Source organism: Antechinus flavipes, chromosome X (assembly GCF_016432865.1).
Source record: "Antechinus flavipes isolate AdamAnt ecotype Samford, QLD, Australia chromosome X, AdamAnt_v2, whole genome shotgun sequence".
NCBI lineage: Eukaryota > Metazoa > Chordata > Mammalia > Dasyuromorphia > Dasyuridae > Antechinus > Antechinus flavipes.
The window spans coordinates 45386654-45404510 of record NC_067404.1 but is presented as its reverse complement, the minus strand read 5'-3'; the positions used below and the strand labels follow the sequence as shown (position 1 = coordinate 45404510).

The window sequence follows — 17857 nt, the reverse complement described above, 5'->3', positions numbered from 1 at the left end:
GTAACTCTTACAGAGTCCTCTTTCTTGTCCTTTTAATATATTCTCATGTTTGTAGTGATTAAGTTCACTATAAAATTTTTTTGAAAAGAAATAAATGCAGACCAGGTATCATGACCTTGTTAATACCTTACCAAAACATGTTTGGCTTTTGTTGTTGATATTTGTCCACAACATTGAGCTGAAAACCAAGTGAAGGGAAGTCCTACCTGTGTCTTATTAAGCGCTCTTGGTCCTGAATAGACTGTGTGCCTTCTTGTAACAGCCATTCTCTGAATTGGGCAGCGTCTCTGCTGTCTGGGATTTGATTGTGTTCCTGGAGTTTGGTGACTTGCTTTTCAAGCATTTTCTGAAAGGAAACAGAATAATGGGTTAACAATTTCATGAGTGATAGATATATGTGCTATTTGTCGTTGAGTCTACTTACATTTGGATTTGAGAAAGAAAATTGCACCCCACATATGTCTAAGAATTAAATCATACTATATTTTGACTCAACTGACTCAAAAGGATGTACTGTTTGTCAGGATGCCAAAACCAAATATATCTATTCTAGCCAGGCTAAAAAAACGAACCCTTTAAATTTAGTTCTAAAGATGGCAGAAGAGAGAAGAAAGGAGAAAAGATTAGGATGACCATCTTCTATACTACAGGATAGCCCCTCTCATTTTCACCCAACTTTATTGACCTTAGAAAGGGACAAGGAGTGTGTTTGTGTGTGTGTGTGTGTGTGTGTGTGTGTGTGTGTGCGCGCGTATGTGTGTGTACACATACACATATATCAACTAGTCCAGTTGGGTTGGAAACCTAGAACAGAAGCGCAATGACAGATCACAGAGAGCCTTCAAGAAGATAACCTTGACGTGAGAGCAAGCATGGACCTACTGAAGAGTTGTGAGCCAAGTTGTGACATGGCCAGATCTCAGCAAAGAAAGCCATCTTGAAGCAATGTGAAGGATGGTTCAGAATGAGGAGGCAGTGGAAGATGGGAAAACCTGCTGGGAGGCTATCGCAACAGTAGAGTGGGTAGCAATGAAGGTTTATACTAGGGTGGTGGCAGTGGGACTAGAAGAAGAGGCAGATGTGAGAAGTCAACAAAAAGAAGTTAAAAGTTACACTAAGTTTTCAAATCTAGGAGACTGGGTTAATGGTAGTACAAAGCTGGAAGGAGAAGCAGGTTGTGAGAGAAACAGATTTCACACATGAAAAGTGGAAGAATTAGTTGGACTTTTTAACCTTTGGCAGTCAGCCTGGCAAAATCTGTGGACCCCTTCTCAGAACTGTCATTTTAAATTCATAAAATACATAGAAGTCAATTTTATTGAAATATAGTTAGGTAACTGTCTTGAACTGTATTATAATCCAGTTCGAGTGAGATATCCATGTAAACTTCATCAGCTATGAGTCAAGTCACTCGTATCTTTTTTTCTCCAAACTCTCCCAAGCAGAATTTTTAGACCCAAGAGAAAATTAATTTACACGGTTTACTTACTTGTTCTCTTATATAGTTTCTTTCAAAGTCTAATTTGAGGCTTGTCAGATATTGTCGGTATTTATTAAACTCTCTCAAAGTGCATACAATCTTAAAAAGAAAATATATAAATTCAAGGTTATTATTTCTATAATAGACACTCCCCCAATATAAAAGTAACATATTTGAGGGCCAGTTTTGAAGGCAACAGGTTTAGACAGCTGCTGTATCAACAAGCAATTCCTGTCACTGAAAGTAGATGAGTGAATATTCTCAGCTAATAAGACAGATCCAGTGATAACAAGTGAGTGCCAGATGAGTAGGCTCGTAAAAATGAACAAAATACCAATGAGAAACTAAACTCAATACAAATATACTCTATCAAGTTACAGTCTGTTCTGGGAACCTTTTCCTTCTAGGTTTTTAAAAGAATCCAGAAACCATTCCTTTGAATACTAGCAATCCTAGCTATATCTATGATCATGAGAAAGCCCATGAGGGCAACTGGAAGAAGTTATCCGAGGAATATGAGGCTCTTTGCTTTGAAACAGGCCACAGAGGTTGCCTAATCCAACTTCTACCTGAGAGTAGAAGGAAGTCAGAGAATTGGAAGGAAGTCACAAAATTGGAAGGAGACATGTGTGCTGCACAAGAAAAGAAGAAAAGAGACCCGGAGTTAATTAGATCAGATCTTGCTTATAATTGATTTCCTGCTTGGGACCCTCACCAGAAGGCAGCCCAGAGCAGTTTCTGGCTGCAAAAGGGCTTGCAATTCTCCATTGCCGATCAAAGGTATCTGGAGGAGATAGTGTCATCCTATTCAGAAGAAAAGGCAGAAAGAAAGCCCACTATAAACAAAGCAAGCTTTATTCAATGGTTGAGTAAAAAAGCATGCCCCACCGGCAGTGGGTAAGCCATAAAGAACAATAAAGGACAGAGGATCCAGCTTCAAGCCCTATGGGCAGTGGAAAACTGGGAAGTGTTCTGTGGAGAGCATGCTTTGCTTGTTTTTCTGCCTGTAGCAAATAACAGAACAGATGAATGGACCTCAGGGAACAAAGCTCTACACTTCAGGTTAGCAGAGAGTGAAATCTTTTTTTGAAAAAGATGGGAGAGACTCAAGGAGGAATAGCAGAAAAATACTCAAAAGAGAGAGTGGGAATCCTAACGTGAGTGAGGAAGGAATAAGCTATATAATCACCCACTAGACACTACCCAACCGAATAAAAGATGAGTGAGCTCTGAGTGTCAAGTGTTGATCAACCATGTCAATAAAACATTTACATGATAAAAAAGAAACAGACAACCTACTTTGTTATTGCTGGTGATGTAACCTCCTTTTTTCAATCGTTTCAAGATATCTTTGCGTTTGTAATAGCCACTTAAATGAGGATCATGCAGGCTTTTGTATCTGGTTTCTAGTAGCCGACCATAAGGATCATTTAGGTTAAAACCGTAAGAGGGCTGAAAAAGCTGAAAACAGAGTTTAAAATATTAGTTTCGCGAGATTAGTAAAAATGACACTTTGAATTAATAGCATGACTGAACTGACATGAACCGAGAATAAAGCAATGGAGAGCTTGCAGAATTCTAATCAATGCAGTGATCAATCATGACTGATGGTAAATCCTGCTTTCCATCTCTCAGAGAAGTGGTGGATTGTACATGCAGAGATGTTCATTCCAGACATCATCAGTATGATTTGTTCTGTACTTATTTGTTTACAAAGAAGAGGGCAAGGGAGAGACAGTGACATTAAAAAAGAAAGAAATGATTTGAGTAAGAAGCCTTTGCTTTTTTCCCCTTCTCACTCCCTACAATGCTTCTTTCTCCTCATATAATCATCTTCATCATTCATTGAGCACTGAGCAAAAAGGGAAATGAGAGAAGGGAGAGAGAGGAGAAGATACGTAAAGGTCGAAGGCAATATTGTGGCCATCTCCTCTGTCTTCCACCTCGTCTCACCACTGTAGGAAATGATGAAGAGATACCATCATTATGAATAATAACATAAAAAGTCCACTGTGGTTCACAAATACAATGTCTGTGAAAATAGGAAGAACAAAAAAAAAGTGCCATTGTTATGAATCAAAGATATCCAAGAATCATAACAAGGCGGAAGCCTTCATCCTATCCTTCAGACCTGCTGCTGGGAGATGGGTGAGAGAGCTCACACTAGCACACAGTGGCCTTCATGTACTGGAGATCCATTTAGAGTATCTTACATGAATAAAGTGCTCTCTCCCTCCCTTCTGTGTCTCTCCTTTTCTTTCTCTCTGTCTCTCACCTTCTCTGTCTCTCCCTTTTTGTCTCTATCCTTCTATAATTCACCATGTCTGTCTCTGTCTTCTCTCCTCTATCTCTCCTTTGTCTCTGTCTCCCCTCTTTCCTTCTCTTTCTTTCTCTCTCTCTCTCACTCTCTCTTCATATTAATCTCCTCCTCTCTTTACTCTCACTCTCTTCTTCCCTGTCTCTCTCCTGTTTCTCTCTCTCTCTCTTTCTCTCTCTCTCTCTCTCTCTCTCTCTCTCTCTCTCTCTCTCTTTCTCTCTCTCTCTCTGTTTCCTTTTCTTTGTCTCCTCTTTCCATGTCTGTCTCTTTTCTCCTTTCTCCTCTGTCCTCCTCTCTCTTTCTTTTTGTCTCTTCTTCTGTCTCTGTTTCTCTCACCCACATCTGCAGCTAGAATTAAAATAAGTGTTACTGTCATTCTGTTAACTTGTTAGCAAAAATATTATTTGTTTTCTGGTCTCACTTGTAAATTAGTCTATCATCAAATAATGGGGGTTATTTTTCACTAGCAGGATGGCAGTTATAGATCACAGAAGTTCCTTGTTGGGAGAAAGAGAAACGTGAGAAGGAATGAATAGTGAGGTTTTCCTTGCTCAGAAGCAGCAGCAACAATCAGATACAATAAAGAGACAGCCCTTGCCTGACCATCCCATATTCGAGCTCAGTGGTGGAAGTAGCAGAAACAGCTACCCGATGTTCAAAGTAGGAAGGGGTTGGAATAAAGCTGTAATTTCTAAAGCATTTGACTTTGTTTTTAATTTCCTTAGTTGACTTTTTGGCTTACTGATTGGCCATAGCTCCCAATTCACTACCAAACTTTCACTGAAAAAAGAGGGCAGATAATTGAGTCTAATTCACAAGTGAGAACTGATAAAAATCTCAAGTCATTCTTGAAAGATAATAAATGTAGCAGTTTGCTAATAGATCTAACCTTTACTTAGTTCCAAATATTGGTTGTGACAAGGATATATTGTTGCTTAAACTATTGACACACACATTTAGTGAGCTAATGTATTGTAAATAGGGTGCGGCTATTGACAAATATGTCAATTTGATCATTGATTTCAGAGTAGTTGTCAACTGACATCACTTGTTTCCTTAAACCCAGTGAGGTCCACTTAATTGATTACAGTTTATTATGCCTGAAACTCTGCTTTGAATTCTAATAACTCACATTTCCAAAGCACTTTCCCTACAGCAACTCTGTACAACAGATATTATTACCTTACTGTATTATATTTCAATGCTATTCTCTTATTTTATTATTAGTATTGTATTATTATCACTTTACAGGTCACTTGACTTCAACTTTAGTATACTTTCCCACTGTAGAGGACATGCTTCAGCATAATCATAGGCCCTAGACTAGCTTATGCAAATTACTAACAGAAACATTTTCTAATATGACTAACATAAGTATGTTTAAACTTGTTGGAACACTTGCCTTTTAAACTGTGCCTCAAACCCAGGTAACTAAGTTGAACATTAGTATGCTTAGATTTGCTGGGCCCACAGAAGGAACACTTGCCCTGTAAAATGTTCCTTGAACTAAGGCAGGGGTCCTCAAACTTTTAAAACAGGGGCCCAGTTCATGTCTCTCAGACTGTTGGAGGGCAGGTCAATAGTAAAAACAAAAACTTTGTTTTGTGGGCCTTTAAATAAAGAAACTTCATAGCCCTGGGGGAGGGTAATAAAAGTCCTCAGCTGACACATCTGGCCCTCGGGCCGAAGTCTGAGGACCCCTGAGCTAAGGTAATCAAGTTGCTGTTATGACTAACTGCTTTTAACAGGCCCTGTGGCTAAGCTACTGTCTGAAAAAGATTGGATTTTTAGCAGCTTTAGTATTCCTAACATGGCTTAGAGCCAAAATTTTGGTATAAAAGCTTTGTTCCCCCTGACCCTAACTGTCAATTAGTTACTCATGTCATTTGGTTCACCTGCTTTGGTGAAATAAAGCTTTGATTTAAATAGAATCCCATGCAACTGTTCTTCAACCCCAAACCAAATGCTCTCCCACTGCACCACCAAGCTACTTCTTACATCTTCATTAGTCACATGCTAGTCTGAGGCAACTGAGGAAGTTTCGTCCTTGTTGTTCAATTCTAAGTTTCATTGTAAACAACCTTAAATCGAGATTCCACAGCATGCTGCCATTTTCTTACCCTAATGAACAACCAATGTGGGACCTTCTGTCAGGGTTTCCTATCTGACAGGGTAATTATGAAACTCAGATGAGATAAGGGGCACATAAATTCTTCTATAGAAGGCAAATCACTATCTAAATGTAACTTCAAGGGCCACAGTGTGGACCAGTGGGAAGAAAGTCAGTTGAAAATCGGAATCCTTTGTTCTTAATTTTAGTTCTTTCACTATGATCTCAGACGACTCAATTACAGGCAGAAAGCACAGTGGAAAGAATGTTTCATTTGGGTCAGATGATTTGTGAGCTAATGTGATACCAGGAAAGTTACCTCATTACCTGAGCCTGATAAACAGAGATAATAATCCCTGTACTCCTTATCTTATGAGTTTATTGGGAGAAAAGTACTTTGTAAACTTGAAGGTGTTATAGAAATGATAATTACTAGTTAATCTCTCTGTACCTCTGTATCCCCTTGTTGTTGCTTTTTAGTCATTTTCAGTTTTGTCAGTTTGTGACCCTATTTGGGGTTTTCTTTGAGGTGATACGAAAACGGTTTGCCATTTCCTTCTTCAGTTAATCTTACAGATGAGGAAACTGAGGCAAACAGGTTGGTTCTTGTTACAGGAGGAGGCTGGTTGCCCAGGGTCACAAAGCTAGTAAGGGCCTGAGTCCAGCTTTGAACTTGGGTCTTCTGAAGTCCAGGCCTTGCTTTATTCACTACAGTACTACCAGAGCCCTCAATGCCTCCTTATTTAAGGACAGTAATCCTCATTAGCAGTATTGATAAAATGGGATGCTAGGAATTAAGAGGCATCCTGATGTAGTAGAACAAATGCTAGATTTGAAGTCAGAAGAGCACAGTTCCCATCTTACTCTACCACTTAGCTGAATGATTTTGTACAAGTCACTTGCCCTTTCTACTTTCCTCATTTGTGTCATGGGGGACCAAATGACCTAAGCATTCCCCTTTGGCTGTAAGGCTGTGAGGATGTTTTGAACAAAATCGAAGGAATTAAACCAATGTAAGGTATTTTTGCTTAACATATATTCATCCAAAGAGTGAGATATTTCGCAGGTTTGTTGTCCCATGAACCAGATTCCTGGTGCTCAGTCTGTGTAAACGCTGAGTAAACTTTGTTGTAACTAATAAGAATAAGAGGACCCTTCTCTGGAACATCAGTTTGAATGACTGTGTTAGTGTGTCTGAGAGGGGTGGAACAGCAACCTATTTATTAGGGTGTTAGCATGAGGGAGAGGAGGATGACGTGATAAAAATGGAATTTTAGAAAGAATACTTTGGGGGGAATTTAGTTTGTGAGATGTAGTTTCACTCGCAGTTTTGTGTAGATTTGGTTTATTTGTTGGTGACTGTTGAGTAACTAGCATGCTGAACTGGCAGGGAGGAAAATGTGGGTTCAAAGCTTTGACATTTATTATTTGTCTGAGGATTTGCCAGAGAAGCTGGTTTTACCACCTCTGTGATATGAGACAAATTACTCAAGTTCTCTGGGTTTCCTCATCTGTATTTGTAGTGCCTGCCATTCTTTAGTCAAATTTCTTCCTTTTACTGATGAGGAAACTGAGGCTCCCAGAAGTTAAATGATTTATTTGCCTGAGGTCACAGAGACAGCAAGTAGGATGTCAGGACTGAAAAACTAGTCCTTCTGTGATAAATAACAAACATGCAAACCAACATCTTTGACATCTGAACATTATCTTGGTGGATCTTGCACCAATCCTGTGAAGTGGATGCTGGGGTGGGATAGGACCATTTAGTTCTTAGGACACACCCACAGTACCCCACCCTTACTTGCCACTGGTGGCCTTTGTTATTAGAGAGCTCAGAAGGGCTGCCTTGACTGAGTGGTTCTTGTTACAGTAAGAGGTTGGTTGCCTGGAAACCATCAGAACTTTGAGGCTGTTCCAAACACTTGTCAGTTAACCTCATCGGAAGGATATGAGGTGGGATGGGAGAACCCTGCTCAATCATGTGATCACAACTTATAGATTGAGAGCCTTTTTTGACTGGGTGGTCTTGGAAGAGGGTTTTAAGATGGACCTTAAGAAGATAAGGTGCATCTTAGAATGGATATCCAGGCCAACCTCCCATCAGGAACTGCATCGCTTCCTATGGCGCCTTTCACAAGGGGATCATCTGGTCTCTATTTGGTTACTTCCTGGACCTGTGAGGGCATTTAATGTAACATGTCACCTGATGAGAGACTTCCCTTGATGGGTATATGTCATCCCCACCACTTTTCCCTGGATATCTCCAGCACAAGGAAGTTCACTACTTGTGGAGGAGAGCCCAGTCTAACTGCCGCCTCATCACAGATTTTTAAAAAAGTATCAGATGTAGCTAGCCTGGTCATAGCAAAGGATGCAGGCCTTAGAACGTCCTGGAGCTGTGAGGTGAATGACAAATGTACGAACATTTCCTCCCACCCCCTCACTTTTTATGAGGGTTGCCAAGGTAGGTTATTGTAAATCCGCCCAGGGTATTTAGCAGTATTAGACAGCCTGCCTACTCTACTTATGGTATGTCAGCTTTAAGGGTTACAAAGTGCTTTCATCTCATTAGTCTCACAACAATCCAGAGGAGGAGATACTATCATCTCTATTTTACAAATAAAGAAACTGAGGTTCACAGAGTAACTTGTCCAGGATCAGCTAGAAAGTATATGCTGTAGGACTTGAATACTGGTCTTTCTCACCCGAAAGAAGAAAATATTTTTTAATATTTAAATTAAATAACCAGGTCTGAAGAAATAAAGCATTAATTGTACCCAAGTCTTTGAATTACAAGAGTTTACAGGCTGCTTTACTGGAAATAGAGCTTAAATAGTTTTCCTAAAATGCCAAAGAAACCAAGGAGGTTGGGAACCTACATTTCCTATCCCATGGTCCTCTTTGACACTAGTGTATGATATTGCCCCCAGCTGCTTTGTGTGATTTTGCTTTTTAATGTGTGCTAGGTGACATGGCCAGTAAGCAGAGATCCCATGCCAGTATATTATCTCTAAACTGAATAGCAAGGGCAAGGAGTTAGGAAAATGCCTGTTTTCTCACTCTTTATAGAAAAGATTTTACCTTTTCACTTAAATTTGTGGTGTAGAATAAAGTATTACTTCCTGGGATCAAAGGCAGCTTGACGCCAAGAGGTAGATCCAGCAGTTGAGCAGCTCCTACTCCTGGAAACTGCATTTTGTGGGGGCCCTGTCAGAACAGAATTACACAGGCTTCAGGTTAAATGGATCATTTGTAGAAGAAATGAAACTTTTGGTGCTTCAATGGGCTCCCAGCCCAGAATGCCTCATGGTAGGTACCCAGTTGTATGTGTGCGATTGAGTCTTAGGGAGCAAAGAAGGCATTGAGTGCACTTAGAAGTGGAAGGGACCTCAGAAGGAGTAACTGAGGCCTAGCTAGGATAAGTGATTTGCCCAAGATGGTACAGGAAGTAAGCCTCAGTTGAGAGGATGTGTACCCTGTACATGTCTTACTACAGACATCAATGCATCACAGTTCCAGAGAGGTTAAAAGGGACATCAAAAGCCATGGAATCCAATCCCCTGATTTTACAAGAAGCTGCAGTTCAAGGAGACAAAATGATCTGCCCATGTTAATACAACTACTAATTGGTATGATTTGAACCCACAAACTCTGACCAGTTCTAAGGCTTTGTGATAACACTATTAGGGTGGTGGATGATCCTGACCTTCTCCCAATCTCACCTCTGTCTTTTAGGTCATTCTTCATCCCCAACCTCAACCCCTTTAGGGCTGCCCCACCTTTTTCTGGTCTGTTCTCACCACCAAAATGGTTATGGAGCTCAGGGGCCTGTGGGTGGGCCCACAGTGAGGTTATGAGGGACTAAAGCATTGTGGATAGAGTTCTCCAGGTTTGGGATGAGTCCTTGGACCAGGACTGAGATTCTCAAGATTTGGTTTGGGGCAAAGTCTTCAAGGTTTGGGGACCTCTCAGGCTTTAGGCCAGGCCCTCAAAGTCTAGGGCATGATTCTGGTGCCAGAAACAGGGCCTTAGACATTTAAGGTAGGGCAGTGGCTGTAGGATTGAGCCTGGAGGAGGGCCCTCAGGATTTAGGGGACCCCTATGAGCTTTAGGGAAGTCCTAGGACCAGGGGTAGGGCTTCAGGGATTCTGAGCAGTCCCTTCAAGGTTTGGGGGTTCCCACAGTTTTGGGGGCAGGGCCCTCAAGATTTTGGGGCCCAAGGGTTTGGGGTAAGATCCTGGAGCCAGAGGCTCTCTGAATTTGGGAAGCCCATGGGCTTTGGGGCAGAGCCTAGAGGTTTGAGAACAGCCCACAGGATTTTGGGGCCCTCAGAGTTTGGAGTGCCATCTTTTAGGGGCACCCCAGTGGACTTTGGGGAGAAGTGTAGTGGTTTGGGAAGGCCCGTGGAATTTTTGGGCCCAGGCCCTTGGAGTTTGCAAAGGGAGGGTTGTCTATGGACTTTGGGGAGGGGCTTGAAAGTTTGGGGAGGGCCCATTGGATTTTGGGGAGGTACCTCAAGATTTGGATAGAGGCCCTAGGTTTGGGGACGGCCCTGTGGACTTTGGGGTGGAGCCTCGAAGTTTGGGAAAGGTTTGTGGGATTTGGGGGTGGCCCTGTGGACTTCCGAGAGTAGTCTCAAGGTTTGGGGAGGGCCCATAAGATTTGGGGGAGGTTCTGTGAACTTTGGTAAGGAACATCGAGATTTGGGAAGAGTCCCTGGGGTTTGAGGGTGCCCTATGGACTTTGGGGAGGAGTCTTGAGATTTGGGGAGGCCCTATGGAGTTGGGACACAGTTTTGAGGTTTGAGGAGGGTCCCTGGAGTTTGGGGACACCCCTGTTGGCTTTGGGGAAGAGCCTCAAGGTTTGGGGAAGGTTTGGGGTTGGCTCTCTGGACTTCAGAGAGTAGTCTCGAAGTTTGGGGAGGGCCCATGAGATTTGGGAGAGGCCCTGTGGGCTTTGGGGAGGAGCCTTGAGGTTTGGGGAGGGTCCTCAAGATTTGGGGGAGGCTCTGTGGATTTTTGGGTAGGGTCTTGAGGTTTGAGGTTGGGGTGCCCCTGTGGACTTTGGGGAGAGGCTTGAGGTTTGGGGAGGGTTTATGGGGTTTAGGGATGGCCCTGTGGACTTTGGGGTAAAGTCTCGAGGGTTAGGGAGGGTCCACAAGATTTGGGGGAGGCCCTGTGGACTTTGGGATAGGGCCTTGAGGTTTAAGGGGGGTTCCTGGGGTTTGGGGGTGCCCATGTGGGCTTTGGGGAGGAGCCTTGAGGTTTGGGGAGGGTTTGTGGGTGGCCCTGTGGACTTTGGGGAGAGCCTTGAGGTTTGGCGAGGGTCCTCAAGATTTGGGGGAGGCCCTGTGGACTTTGGGGTAGAGTCTTGACAGTTTGAGGGGGGTTCCTGGGGTTTGGGGGTATGCCAGTGGACTTTGGGGAGAAGCGTTGAGGTTTGGGGAAGGTCCTCAAGATTTGGGGGAGGCCCTGTGGACTTTGGGGTAGTCTTGATGTTTGAGGAAGGTCTCTGGTATTTGGGGGTGCCTCAGTGGGCTTTGGGGAGGAGCCTTGAAGTTTTGGGAGGGTTTGTGGGATTTGGGGGAGGCCCTGTGGACTTTGGGGTAGAGCTTTGAGGTTTGAGGGGGGTTCCTGGGGTTTGGGGGTGCTCATGTGGGCTTTGGGGAGGAGCCTTGAGGTTTGGCGAGGGTCCTCAAGATTTGGGGGAGGCCCTGTGGACTTTGGAGTAGAGTCTTGACAGTTTGAGGGGGGTTCCTGAGGTTTGGGGGTACCCCTGTGAGCTTTGGGGTAGTCTTGAGGTTTGGGGAGGGTTTGTAGGTAGCCCTGTGACCTTTGGGGAGAGCCTTGAGGTTTGAGGAGGGTTCCTGAGGTTTGGGGGTGCCCCTGTGGGCTTTGGGGTAGTCTTGATGTTTGGGGAAGGTTTGTGGGTGGCCTGGTGGACTTTGGGATAGAGTCTTGATGTTTGAGAACAGTCCCTGGTATTTGGGGGTACCCCTCTGGACTTTGGGGGATCCTCAAGATTTAGGGAGGGTTTGTGGATGCCCCTGTGGGCTTTAGGGAGGAGCCTTGAGGTTTGGGGGGTTTGCTGGATTTGGGAGAGGCCCTGTGGACTTTGGGGAGGAGCCTCAAAGTTTGGGGAGAGTTTGTGGGATTTGGGGGAGGCCCTGTGGACTTTGGGGAGGAGCCTCGAAGTCTGGGGAGGGTTTGTGGGATTTGGGGGAGGCCCTGTGGATTTTGGGGTAGAGTCTTGATGTTTGAGGAGGGTCCCTGGTATTTGGGGGTGCCCCAGTGGACTTTGGGGAGGAGCCTTGAAGTTTGGGGAGGGTTTGTGGGATTTGGGGGAGGCCCTGTGGACTTTGGGGAGGAGCCTTGAAGTTTGGGGAGGGTTTGTGGGATTTGGGGGAGGCCCTGTGGATTTTTGGGTAGAGCCTTGAGGTTTGAGGGGGGTTCCTGGGGTTTGGGGATACCCCTGTGGACTTTGGGGAGGAGCCTTGAGATTTGGGGAAAGTCCTCAAGATTTGGGGGAGGCCCTGTGGACTTTGGGGTAGAGTCTTGATGTTTGAGGGGGGTTCCTGGGGTTTGGGGATACCCCAGTAGACTTTGGGGAGAAGCCTTGAGGTTTGGGGAGAGTTCTGAAGATTTGGGGGAGGCCCTGTGGACTTTGGGGTAGAGCCTTGAGGTTTGAGGGGGGTTCCTGGGGTTTGGGGGTACCCCTGTGGGCTTTGGGGAGGACCCTTGAGGTTTGGGAGGGTTTGTGGGTGGCCCTATGGACTTTGGGGAGAACCTTGAAGTTTGGGGAGGGTTTGTGGGATTTGGGGGAGGCCCTGTGGACTTTGGGGTAGAGTCTTGAGGTTTGAGGGGGGTTCCTGGGGTTTGGGGGTATGCCAGTGGACTTTGGGGAGAAGCTTTGAGGTTTAGAGAAGGTCCTCAAGACTTGGGAGAGGCCCTGTGGACTTTGGGGTAGAGTCTTGATGTTTGAAGAGGGTCTCTGGTATTTGGGGGTACCCCAGTGGGCTTTGGGGAGGAGCCTTGAAGTTTTGGGAGGGTTTGTGGGATTTGGGGGAGGCCCTGTGGACTTTGGGGTAGAGCCTTGAGGTTTGAGGGGGTTCTTGGGGTTTGGGGATTTCCATGTGGGCTTTGGGGAGGAGCCTTGAGGTTTGGGGAGGGTTTGTGGGTGGCCCTGTGGACTTTGGGGTAGAGTCTTGACAGTTTGAGGGGGTTCCTGGGGTTTGGGGGTATGCCAGTGGACTTTGGGGAGAAGCTTTGAGGTTTAGAGAAGGTCCTCAAGACTTGGGAGAGGCCCTGTGGACTTTGGGGTAGAGTCTTGATGTTTGAAGAGGGTCTCTGGTATTTGGGGGTACCCCAGTGGGCTTTGGGGAGGAGCCTTGAAGTTTTGGAAGGGTTTGTGGGATTTGGGGAAGGCCCTGTAGGCTTTGGGGTAGAGGCTTGAGGTTTGAAGGGGGTTTCTGAGGTTTGGGGTGCCCCTGTGGGCTTTGGGGTAGTCTTGAGGTTTGGGGAGGGTTTGTGGGTGGCCCTGTGGACTTTGGGGAGAGGCTTGAGGTTTGGGGAGGGTCCTCAAGATTTAGGGAGGGTTTGTGGGTACCCTTGTGGACTTTAGGGGAGGAGCTTTGAGGTATAGGGAGGGTTTATGGGGTTTAGGGGTGGCCCTGTGGACTTTGGGGTAAAGTCTTGAGGGTTAGGGAGGGTCCACAAGATTTGGAGGAGGCCCTGTGGACTTTGGGGTAGAGTCTTGATGTTTGAGGACCGTCCCTGGTATTTGGAGGTACCCCAGTGGGCTTTGGGGTGGAGCCTTGAAGTTTTGAGAGGATTTGGGGGAGGCCCTGTGGACTTTGGGGAGGAGCCTCGAGGTTTGGGGAGGGTTTGTGGGATTTGGGAGATGCTCTGTGGACTTTGGGGTAGAGCCTTGAGGTTTGAGGGGGGTTCCTGGGTCTTGGGGTTACCCTTGTGGGCTTTGGGGAGGACCCTCGAGGTTTGGGGAGGGTTTGTGGGCGGCCCTGTGGACTTTGGGGGGTCCTCAAGATTTAGGGAGGGTTTGTGGGTGCCCCTGTGGACTTTAGGGAGGAGCCTTGAGGTTTGGGGGGTTTGCTGGATTTGGGAGAGGCCCTGTGGACTTTGGGGTATAGTCTGGAGGGTTGGGGAGGGTCCATAAGATTTGGGGGAGGCCCTATAGACTTTGAGGTAGAGTCTTGATGTTTGAGGAGGGTTCCTGGCATTTGGGGGTGCCCCAGTGGGCTTTGGGGAGGAGCCTCAAAGTTTGGAGAGGATTTGGGGGAGGCCCTGTTGATTTTGGGGTAGTCTTGATGTTTGAGGGGGGTTCCTGGGGTTTGGGGATACCCCAGTGGACTTTGGGGAGAAGCCTTGAGGTTTGGGGAGAGTTCTCAAGATTTGGGAGAGGCCCTGTAGACTTTGGGGTAGAGCCTTGAGGTTTGAGGGGGGTTCCTGGGGTTTGGGGGTACCCCTGTGGGCTTTGGGGAGGACCCTTGAGGTTGGGGAGGGTTTGTGGGTGGCCCTGTGGACTTTGGGGAGGAGCCTTGAAGTTTGGGGAGGGTTTGTGGGATTTGGGGGAGGCCCTGTGGACTTTGGGGTAGAGTCTTGATGGTTGAGGAGGGTCACTGGGGTTTGGGGGTACTTCAGTGGGCTTTAGGAGGAACCTTGAGGTTTGGGGAGGGTCCTCAAGATTTGTGGGTGGCCCTGTGGATGTTGGGGAGGAGGCTTGAGGTTTGTGGAGGGCCCGTGGGGTTAGAGGCGGGCCGCTCACCTCGCCGCACTGCTCACTCTCCGCCACCAAGTGGCTGGCGGCAGTCTTGGTGGCGGCGGCATCTGCAGCCTTGGAACAGGCGCTCAGATAGAACTCCATGGCTCCCTAGGACGGGACCTGGGGGCGGGCGGAATGTCTCCGCTTCTTTCTCTGCCCCTGCCTCCACCTCAGCGTCCTCCTCCGTCGCCGCCTTTTCTGCCTCTCCCTGGACCTCTATTCCTGGTTCCTCCTTCTTCCTGACTCCCTGGCGTCCGGGGCCACTCCCTCTTCCCTCCGCTCTCTCCCGACCCTCCTCTCCTCCCGACCCCAGCCACAGACTTCGAAGCCCACTCGCTGCCTTGACAACCGTTCTGTCCCTAATGCGCACACGTTCCACACACGCGTTGCCAAGCAGAGGGCACGCATTTGTCCCCTCACGTTCTAGAGGGAGAATCAATCTTTGTGCGGAGAGGGGGCGGGGCCTGCGTGCGTGTCTGCGTGCGCTTGCGTACACCTGCGTACGCCTACGAGCGCCTGCGTGCGCCTGCCTGCCTGCCTGCGTGCGCCTGCCTGCGCCTGCCTGCGCCTGCGTGCGCCTGCGTGCACCTGCCTGCGTGCACCTGCCTGCCTGCGTGCGCCTGCGTGCGCCTGCGTGCGCCTGCGTGCGCCTGCGTGCGCCTGCGTGCGCCTGCGTGCGCCTGCGTGCGCCTGCGTGCGCCTGCGTGCGCCTGCGTGCGCCTGCGTGCGCCTGCGTGCGCCTGCGTGCGCCTGCGTGCGCCTGCGTGCGCCTGCCTGCGTGCACCTGCCTGCCTGCGTGCGCCTGCCTGCGTGCGTGCGCCTGCCTGCGTGCGTGCGCCTGCCTGCGTGCGTGCGCCTGCCTGCGTGCGTGCGCCTGCCTGCGTGCGCCTGCCTGCGTGCGTGCGCCTGCCTAGGTGTGTGTGGCATAAAGGGGTATTAAAGGGAGAGGCTAAAAGAAGAAATTGGGAAATAAACCTCGTGAGGAGTGGGACTGGTGGGTGTCAGAAATTGGGAGGGCAATGCGAAAATCCCGTGCTTGTTCTAAGCGCCGCCCCCCACACGTAAAAATACGAGAACAAAATAATACAGTGACCAGGGAGCTGACCAGTTTCTCTGATTTCACGAGGGCCAAGACGGTTTTTTTTTGGGGGGGGTGGATGGGAGGACCAAACTAATCACCGCTAGTCTCCTCGCTTCCAACCGTACACACACTTAGAACTGAAGTCGAGAGAGGAAGAGGTACTGGGATGCTGGAAAGGATTCACGGGCTCCTGGCCCAACCCTCTCACTGACAGGTGAAGTGACAATAAAGGAGGGTTTGCTGTGTTTTTGAAAACACAGTGAGCTTTAGGGTTTGGACACTGGTGTTTTTGAAGGAACTTCAGTCAGGCTGTTTTTATTTATTCAGTTTTTATTCGTTTTTTCTTTCTTTTGTGTGTTAACAAGCATTTATTTACAAAGCAGTCCTAAGTGTTTGAAATGTGTCTAGTACTGTACTCCTAAGTTACCCTCCTGTTTAAGAAAGTTATTTCTTCTTAGATACTCCTAACTGTGTGACCCTGGGCTAGTCACTTCACCCAGTTTGCCTCAGTTTCCTTATTTGTAAAATGAGCCGGAGAAGGAAAAAGCAAACCAATCCAGCGTCTTTGCCAAGAAAATCCCAAATGGTGGCTCTAAGAGTGAGAAACAGCTGAAGAACGATTCAACAACAACTTGTTCTTAGAAAATGCATTCCTGGGTATCCAAAGCACAAAAAATCCTAACCATGGTTAGGTTATCAGCCTGAGATTGAACGTGGTGTGGAGGTGAGTCTGAGATGTTAAAGAGCTAGAATAGCTCAAAGTCTTAGCGGTCCTTCTAGCTGAAATGGCTTAATGATGAACCTACTGATGACCTACTAATGAATATTTATCATCTGACGACAGGGCCCAGTCAAGTTTGGCATTCATTTGATGCGCCACAGCCTGATGAATTTTGCAATGGCAGATACTCTCAAAGACCATCTCCTGAGACCTAGAGATACTGTACCCAAGCTGATAAAATTGACAGATGGTCTAAATATTGCAAGTTTTTAAAATGCAGACATTTAGAGAGACATCTTTTCAGAGTTGGACTGATTTTGGTCCATGTTTTCTTGCAAAGATGACATCCTGAAGAAGAAACTATTGTAGAGGATAACCTTGAACTCTCCCCTAGCCTTAGAGGCTTTGAGGATGCTTCAACAGTAAGTATTGTTTTCACTTGGCAGATCACATGCCTAGGTATTGGCATTGTATATATCAAAACTAATTTGAAATATTACCACATTATAACTCTGTTGGCCCATTATAAACCTCATAAAGTCTGTAGTGAGCCCCAAATGTGAGGTGATGATAAATGATTTGGGGAGTTCCCACCCCCACCCCAGTTTGGTTGTTCTACTCAGGAGAATCACTGATAAAATAAACCAACATTGCCAACCTTTTATGAGAGGATTATGCTCATTTGGAATGTTGAATCTAGCTAGTAAAGAAACACTTCTTTACCAAGTGACTTCTAGAATTTTAATATGAAAAAATGAAATCTTCAAGATCACTTTTTATTCTAAGCATTTTCAAAAACTCTGTTCTTTATACTGTTTGATATTTTAATCAATAATTAGAAAAGAGATAGGTAGCTCACTTATCAAAATTGCAAATAATGGTTATCCAAGAGGGTTAACTAATATGTTCGATGTAAGAATTGTGAGCCAAAAAGTTCTTAACAGGCTGTGATCATTTTGCTCTATCTACTTTATCTTGATTAAACCAATCTTGGGTATTGTGTTCAATCTGGGCATCACATCTGAGGTAGGATACTGACCAGCTGAAATGCATCCAGAAGTGAGTGACCAGGATGATTAGAAATCTGAAACCTCTCACACATAGGAATTCCTAGATTTTTGGAGGCCTGCTTTTTTAATTGATACATTTTATCCCCACAGAGCATACCAGCAGAAACAAATTTACAATTACCACCCCGCCACACACACAATATTGAAAACAAGCCTAGTATCTTAAAAAAAAAAGTTCAGATAGCCCCATATTCCAGACTTTTACAATGTATTCATCAATTGTGCTGACTTTTTCCCCCTGTTCTAAAAAAATACTGTTTGTTACATAGAATGGCTGTCCGCGAGGGAGAAGGAGAGAGA

General features: G+C 46.2%; 1 protein-coding gene across 1 annotated transcript in view; it reads right to left on the bottom strand.

The window, feature by feature from the left end:
* FSIP2 (fibrous sheath interacting protein 2) overlaps window positions 1-15139 on the bottom strand; it is a gene marked incomplete at its 3' end in the record, with an annotated part of 62678 nt that extends 47539 nt beyond the window's left edge. Inside the window, exons 1-4 of the mRNA XM_051969052.1 lie at window positions 14689-15139; window positions 8989-9114; window positions 2780-2941; window positions 207-346 (exon numbers count right to left, since the gene is read on the bottom strand). Of these exons, the coding sequence (XP_051825012.1) occupies window positions 207-346; window positions 2780-2941; window positions 8989-9114; window positions 14689-14787 (527 nt within the window). The remainder of the gene's footprint in view (window positions 1-206; window positions 347-2779; window positions 2942-8988; window positions 9115-14688) is intronic.
* Between the last annotated feature and the right edge of the window lie 2718 nt (window positions 15140-17857).